At 29.0% G+C, this 8797-nt stretch overlaps 1 protein-coding gene across 1 annotated transcript; it reads right to left on the bottom strand.

Moving 5' to 3' along the window:
- Positions 1–5993: 5993 nt before the first annotated feature.
- On the bottom strand, positions 5994–7679 carry MYB53 (MYB transcription factor MYB53). Its single transcript, NM_001354168.1, has 3 exons — positions 7370–7679; positions 7113–7242; positions 5994–6915 (listed from the first exon to the last, which is right to left on the bottom strand). Exons 1-3 carry the CDS (start codon positions 7500–7502, stop codon positions 6177–6179), a joined length of 1002 nt encoding a protein of 333 aa, NP_001341097.1. The 5' UTR covers positions 7503–7679; the 3' UTR covers positions 5994–6176.
- Between the last annotated feature and the right edge of the window lie 1118 nt (positions 7680–8797).

Raw genomic sequence — 8797 nt, forward strand, 5'->3', positions numbered from 1 at the left:
TGAAAAATACCTAGATATATATATATATATATAAGATGGAAAAGAAACTTCCTAGCTCTCTAGCTTGCTATTTTTGTGTAATTACTAAGTAACATTAGGTGAATGAAAAATCAAAAGTTACAAACAATAATTCTAGGTTTTTCTGTTCCTATGCAAGAAGCAAGGTGTATGCCAAGAGACATTATACATATGTATATTTAATGTTAATATTGTTACATGATCATGTGTTAAAATACAAGAAAATTTCTTTTCTTTTACTTGGTAATGCTCTTCATCTTGAATAGGTCTTGGCATCATAGGGGTAGGATGGTAGGACTGGAAAAAAGACATAATATGTACTATAGTAAAAAAGACACATTCAATTTCTATTTTTTTTTCCTTCCCTTAACCGTGCACATGAGTCTTAAGGAATGAAGAAGAGGGAATTAAGATTTTTTCTTATCCCATTACAGCATGAATGCTAATTGCACGGGCAAAAAAATCATAGAGGAAATACACCACGCGTGACTATTTGTGACAAATCAATTCTTACAATGTTATCCACAAAATTGAGTGGACTAGTGAAATATTATATGAATATAGATAGTTAGAAGTTAAAGAAGGTGAGAGAGTGAAATGGATGGTGTTATATTTGCATTTTATTTGTGGTTTTTTTTTCTTTGATAGATGTGTTTTGTTGACACGGTTGTAAAATTGATAAATGTTTATATGAGATCGTGGTGTAAATGGTTGCAAGCATAATTAAATCAACATAAAAAATATCTCTTGTATTTTTTTTTTACATTTATTACATGCACGCAAATGCGGGTACATTCATATATTTTAGATTTTAGATTTAACTGGACAATAAAATTGTGATATAATGTTATTTTTAATTATTTATCATTTTAAAAATATAAAAATTTAATTTGAGATAGAAATTGAAGATAGGAGATTGAAAGGTATAATCCGTTAAAATGTACAATCGGATATATTGAGAAGGATAAAAGAAATGTAATTTGAGACGATTAAGAAAAAGATTTTAAATAGTTGTAGAAAGTGTAAAATGCATATTTAAAAAAGATAAAAAAAATATTGAAAATATCTAATAAAGAGTATGCGGATACTTAGGTGCTCACTTTTAATTTTGTTGTTGTTTATGATATACTTTAACAGTTATAGAATAGCTTTTAAATCTTTTGAGAACATTTGTTCATCTATTATTTACTATAAATAGATAGGCAACACCAATTTTTTATCTATAAATATAGAAATAAGGATTTGTTGTCTATTAATTTCTTACAAAGGTATTCAACATTTGTATATATTTTTTTATGATCATAGTATTGATATGAAATTGTCACCTAAGGGTTAATTAGGATTCGAATCCTAAATGATTTGATTATGAGATATAAGTCGTTATTACTTGTGTTAATAGTTATTTATAGATATTATATATTCTATATTATCTTAGCTTATTTTGCATAATGTTCAAAATGTTTTTATTATTTTTAAGAGTTTTAACAAAATTTCCATGATCTGGTGGAGATGATTCTCCTAAAATTGCATGTGTTGAGTGGGACAAAATTGGTGAACCAAATTCTTGTGGTGGTTTAGAGATAAAAGGTTTTTTAAAAAAAATTTATTTGAGCTTATTAATTAAATGTAGGTGGTTAATTCTCGTAGATTCTAATGGTTTTTTTTTTACTTTCACTTTTATCCTAAAAATACTGTAATATAAGAATGTAGAGTCTGATTGAAACTTCTTCTACTTCAACTTGGTGGATGATATTAATCATGTGGTACTGCTTTTGGTTTTCCCAACGTGTGTCTAAAAATGTAAAAAACGAGAACATGTTTGATTTTGTCACAATCAACAATGCTAGATGAGAACTTTCTTTTCGTTGCGTATATACCAAGTCTCACTTAATAGGGTGCTTATATGACTGATATGCAAGAGTGGTTTGATAATAATTGGTGTTGGTTATGACTATTGATAGAGCTGATAAGTTGTTTTGGCCTTTACAGAGTTAAATGAGCTTGTAATTTTCATCAATATCAATTATTTAGAAAGTAACTATACTTTTAAATCATTGTTACTGGAAATAATGACTGAAAAAAGACACACAGGGGTCAGGTGGTAATGAAATTTAAACTCATTAAAACTCAACATGCACGTATATGACAAAATTAGACCCTAATTAATAAAGATCAGGCCATATGTGAAAAGTTTATTAAAGACTTAATTATCAATTTAATTCCTAAGTTATTTTAAAACATTTGATTTGGTGTCTAAAATTTTAAAAAATTCATTTTGGTCTATAATTCTTTTTTAAAATACACCAATTTGATCCTGAAAGTTGCATACGACACACTATTATAAGAAAATAGTTGGTATGCTTCTGATAGTTTTCTACGCTAATGCAAAGTTGAACACTAGCTACAACCAAAGATAAAATCAACTACAAGAAGTTTAAGGTGTGGCGTTGGCTTAACCATCCTGTATATATTAAAAATGGACATTTCCATGTGAGATTTTTACATTGTAGTCATGAGAAAAATTTATATCTTTTTTCTGTAGACATTAAATAATTGTGTTTTGAATAAAATCTGTAAGATTTTATATATATTAAAAAAATTGTCCCAAAATATTCATATAACAAATTGTATAAAACTTATGGAGGCTAGCTAGACCTTTGTGAGAGATGGAGAACTTGAATATATATGAACATGTGTGTTCCATGTGGCACTTTTTTTATGCTCGTTAATGGTTGTTCAATGAAGAAAATAATTATGTTTAGGGGCTTAATTAAGGTAAGAGGATCCTTACCCACCTTTTTTTCCTACTGTTTCTAGATTCTCGATTAATGGGGCGGTCAATATTAATTTCATTGTCACTGTATGAAGATGATACATTGTTGGTTGAAGAGCCACCAATGGAAAATTTAAGGGCTTAAAGGCTATTTTTCAAGGATTTAAACTTATTCTGGGCTAAAGAATTTTTTTGGTAAAATATATTTTTAACTTCTCTTTTTGAAGTTCAGTTTTACTTTCTATAAAAAAATTGTTACTTTTTGTTCCACTAATTTTGAAATACACCTCTTTTGATCTTCAAACTAATTTAAATAGTATTTTTTTTATAAATAGACGAAAATGATTTAAATAGTACTTGAAAGATAAAAAGTGATATATTTTAAAATTAAAACGATAAAAAATGGATAAAATTTTTTAGAAAGACTAAAATTGAACTTTCAAATTTTTAAAAAATTAAAAACATATTTTATGCTTAAAATATAGTTTATTTGAGTGTTTTTTCTGGAAGCAACGCTAATTTCTTTACTACGGTACAAAAAGAAAACCTTCCTTTTAAGTTTCTTGGATTACCGATAGGTGCAAATCCAAAAAAGATTGTATTTTGTCATCGATTATAGAGTAAATGAAGCTTCGATACAATGGAAATGAAAGAAATTGTCTTTAGGTGACCTCATTGTACTAGTAAATTTTATATTATCTATTTTACCTTTATTTTGTCTTTCATTTTACAAAATGTTAAAAGATGTCTTGAGTGTTTTAAAAGAGTTACATAGAACTTTCTTGTGGTCCATGGAGATGGTCGTCCTGAAATTGCATGGGAATTAGATGGGGCAAAATTTCTTATTTAAAATATTGTAGTGATTTAATAGGAAAGGACTTGATTAAAACTTGTTAACCTATGTTTATTAGCTAAATGGAGGTAGCAACTTGTAGTAGATTTTGTCATTGTTGGGTATCCAATTTTAGTTCATAAGTATGGTAACATAGGAATTTAGCATGTAGGGAATTCTTAATAAGATTCTTCTATAAGTTCGGTTCGGTAGAGGAATTTGTGCTCAATAGAGAATATATTGCTAATTGATCATGTTCAAACTTCATGGTTTATATAAAGCGTAACAAGAAAGGTCATAAATGGGGAAGAGGCTTCATTTTGGCAACACATTTGAATTGACAATTCTAGCCTGAAACATTCCTTTTTCTCACTTTTATCAAGTCTCACTTGATAGGTTGTATATATATGTTGTTGAAATGAGAGAGTGGTATTATAATTACTAGAGTTGAATTTGGAGGTGAAGGGGAGATTTTATGTGTAGGATTGTAGGAAGAAGAGTTATTGTTGGTAGATCTAGTAAATGTCTTGGGTTCTTTTTTCTTTATGTAGCGACTTGCCAAATCAATGGGTGCGGAAGGAGGATTTTTCCAACTTTTTTTACCATTAAATCAACTTATTCTTTTTTACAAACTCAGCTACTATTAGGAATTTTTCCATATTATTTTTAAAAACTTTTGGAAGAGTTTTGTACCTCTCAAATTAAAGTGCTAATTAATGATATATTAGCGGTTTATTTTAGATACTCAAGTTAACTTAGGTAAAAGAAATTTTTTATCTCAAGCAAAAACATATGTTATTTTTCGTTGAGGAAGCTAATAGTCACTAATTGCTATCTTGCTTGATGACAATCCAAATTTTGGTATGCAGTTTATGCATGACTTGGGTAATGATATTCTACTCATTATATTCAATTTAGCTATTTTTTTTTAACAACAAATGGATAATTTAGCTATCTTTAAAGAAGGAAAAAGTTGTGTCTGTTTAACATTATTTTTGGCATGCTATGATATGGTCTACTTGCATTAGGTGTAACAAAATTGTATTTTAAAGAGTTTTCTTCGAACTTTAATGGTGTTTTAAACTCGATCAAATTAATTCGTGGACAAGATATAAATCCAAATAAATAATGTTCAATGTTTTTTTTCTTATATAAATGGGATTTAATTCAGTTAATTAAGATGTTCTTTTCCGAAAAGAATGAGCTCATATTATTTTCAAAGAAACTTGTTCAGCAATACAAGATGATAAATGATGAAAATCAATGAAGACCAACATAAAATCTAACTACCCTAGCTAAATTATGAACAACTTGATTGGTTTGTGGATGAACAAAACAAACTTTACAGTTTGTTATAGAATTTTGCATGTGACGACACTTTCCTTTAGTTTGACATGTATCAAGACTAAGATACCCTTATAATCTTATTTTACTTATAAAAAAAAAAGGCAAATTCATATTTTGGTCCACCTTTAATTTCTTATTTGTGATTTTAGTCTTTTTATTTGTTTTTTCCTCTTATTTTAGAAAAAAAATATAATTTTGATTTAATCCTCAATTTGTATATGTTTATTTATTTTATTTTTATATTTTAATTAATTAAATTATTTTTATGATACTTTAAATGTATTAGGTCTAGGGTTTAATTAGATCCAAATAAAAAAAATAAAATGTAGGTAAAATCGAAAATTAAAAAAAAATTCTTAATTTTTCAACGAAGGTGAACAAAATAACGGATTAAAAATTTAAAGGAGACCAAATTTTCAAAAAAAAAAATTATACAAAATTAAAATTTGACTTATATGTAATTTTTTTCTTTCTATTTTATTCAATCTACAATTTTATTTTCTTTATTTTAAAATAAAGATATTTGACTCTCTTATTTAAAAAAATCTGCAATTTAACCTTAAAAATTAAAGAAGCTAACATGAAACGATTTATTCCAATCCCATTTGATTTACGAAACAAACTCTTCTTATAAGCAAAAACAAACAAAATTCGAATATTTTCTGCTAAGTAGATATGAAAAAAAAAAATACTATTTGTCTTATTGGGATGAATAGAGAACGTACACTCTCAAGTCGCATCATAAACTAATTAAATTTATTGTTAATTAGTTATACTTTTAAGTTTGGATTATTAGGTTGACTTATTAGGTTGACTTATCTGATTTTGCCGTAAAGCATTCAGGGATCATTTCATTCTTTTTCATCTGATCAATTAATAGCTTAATTAAACAATAATCTACTGGCTCACACTCATAATTAAAATAAGGAAGAATTAGTCAACTTAAACTTTTACTTCCTGATCAAATTAAAGAATGAAACAAACCAATTCAAAAGCAAAATCTAACTCCATTGAACTTTATCATAAAGAGAAACAAACTTTCCCAGTGGGGCATTTAATATAGGATAGTAGTATTATAATATAATAATGTTAACATTGGATTGGAATATACACTTCTAGAAACCAAAAGGGGGTTGAAGGCCAAAGTCAGAGATTCAACTTAGTCTCCTATAACTGAGAAAAAGCATATCAAATTGAACTAATAATCTAGAAGCCAAGTTTCTCTTGACAAGCAGCATCATCTAGAAGCCATTTCTCAAGCAAAGAGAAAGGCATGTCTATTCCATCTGCAGTTATATCTGGCTTGCTCTCATCTTGGAAAGGAGTAGCCTCGGGAGAAAGAGATGGTGAGAACTCAGAATTTGAAGAATAATCCAAAGACTCATAACCAAACAAGGAGTCAAAAGTCTCAGACAACTCAACAGTACTAGTGCTTGTGCTTCCCTTTGTTGTTGTAATTCCTTCACTAAAAGCAGTGTCAGCACCAGCCAAGTTGTTAAAGGAATTTTGAGTCACAGCTGAGGCAGCACATGAGGCTAATTTTGGTGTATTTTTCATCCACCCTTTCAACAAACGAGCTATGTTGTCAGCACTTGAAGCATAGCACATAGATTGTGTTGTGGGTTTATTAGTGTTACTATTATAGAAGATGCTATTTTCACTGGAGAGGTTTGAATTTGATTCAGCTAATAACAAGGTAGATGATGATGATGCCTTGTTTGATGAGAGTGCTTCAATAAGTGCTCTTTTAGCCATGCGGATATCTGTTTGAAGCCTTCTTTCCCACTGGCCTCTTGACATTGGCTGAGAAACTGAAACCCCAATATTATGTCCCTGATCAGAACCTGCTTCCAATTTGTTCAGCTTCTTTTTCAAATAGGTGTTCCAATAGTTTTTTATGTCATTATCTGTTCTTTGTGGTAGGTAAGCAGCTATTGCAGCCCATCTGCACCATAATCAATGTGCTTCAGTTTAGCATGTGAGTCCAAAAATAAAAACCAAAGAACTTAATTAAATTCCCACAAAAAACTCAAAAATTATTATAAATAAATATATTATTAGTATTATATATATGGTACCAAATTCAATAACTAGGTGTTTATGGCAAAAAAAGAAGTTTAAGAAGCTATAAGATGAATTTACCTGTTCCCTAAAAGTGCTTGAAGATGGATTATCATCTTCTCCTCTTGGTCTGTGAAGTTACCCCTTTTGATTCCTGGTCTCAGGTAATTAGTCCATCTAAGTCTACAACTCTTACTGCACCTTGACAACCCTGAAAATCAAACCAAAAAGAGAGTACTATTAATATCAGATCACAGCTGAAACAATAATTCAGAATTTTCTTCCCTAACTAGCTAAAAACAAGACAAAACATGAGTGGAAGAAGATTCACTAATTACCAGTATTGGCAGGAACAGCTTTCCAATTGCTAGGACCATGTTCCTGAATATAAGACACCAAAATGATGTCTTCTTCAGGAGTCCAAGGTCCTTTCTTTACACCTTCTTTATCACAACATGGTGGCCTTCCCATCTTCCCTTGTACCCTTTTCTTTTAGTTCACTATAATACAATTTTATGTATATTATATAGCTTCTAATCTCTATCTAGCTAGCTATAATATCTATCTCCCTCTCTTCTTTTATCTCTTTTGGTTTTCCTCTTACTAATTGCAATTTTGCTCTAAGGCAAAGAGTCAAAATGAAGGGTGTATAAATAGGGCAAAAAAAGCAAGAGAGTGTGTGAAGGGTCGCTGACTGAAGGAAGAGAGAGGGAAGGCAAATAGTCAAAAGTTGACAGCAAAAGCATTAACTTCTCTTGAAGGCCAAAGTCAGCTCATCAGCTTCGGAGCCAACACTCTATTATCTCTCTTCGTGCTTCTCAAAACCGCGTGGGGGCATTCAATGTGGATGGACTGGGAAACCTCTATTATGATCTACTGCTTATAGTTTAAAGTCTCTAACCTCAGCAAACATTAATGTTAATTAGATAAAGCTGTTGGTGACTCTAGCAAACCCAAAGCTTTCACATACTACTACTATTATCATTATGCCCTTCTTTGTATGCTTGTGAACAGTAGTCAAATGTGATCCATCTGAATGAATCACCCCTTTCTCTTTCAAAATACTTATCAATAAGTTCATCAATTAATTGTGTTGATACGTTCAATTCGATATATATTTCTAAGTCTTTGACATTAATCATAATTTTTTTCTTCTCTGTATGTGCTTAATGTGAAGGGTTTTTTTTTTTGGGACAATAATATACAGTGTTGGCCTCGAGATTTTTAGTGTCCTGTTGAAAAAATTATGCCCTTATAAGTATTAATATATTGTTCTTCTTTTTGTAAAAAATTATTATAATCTGTTCATAATCAATTTAAAAAATCACTTTTGATAGTAAATTTTTTTAATCTATCTTGTGGCATAGATTGCAAATTGGATATTAACATTTTTAATTTAGATAAACTTATTTTAGTAGATGCAACGATAACATAAATAGTTAATATTATTTTATAAGTTAAATATGCATTAGGAAAGAATTAAATATTTTAAAAGAACCAAATATTATAAAGCTTGATTTTGATTTAATTATTAAAACTTCTCTAATGACTTTTAATTCTTTAAATAAAATTTCACCATAAAGATCATAAATTATTATATTATAGAGAAGTTTCAACTTTTATTATTTTCTAATGTTCTGAACTTAATCCCTTTACATTTTACAACCAACTGAACAAAAGCATTTCTTCAGCCCACATTACCATTGCTACATTGTAACGTCATATATAAAAAGATGTTTTAATATTTATATAGAGTAAGTAAAAAA

This window comes from Glycine max, chromosome 13 (assembly GCF_000004515.6).
Source record: "Glycine max cultivar Williams 82 chromosome 13, Glycine_max_v4.0, whole genome shotgun sequence".
NCBI lineage: Eukaryota > Viridiplantae > Streptophyta > Magnoliopsida > Fabales > Fabaceae > Glycine > Glycine max.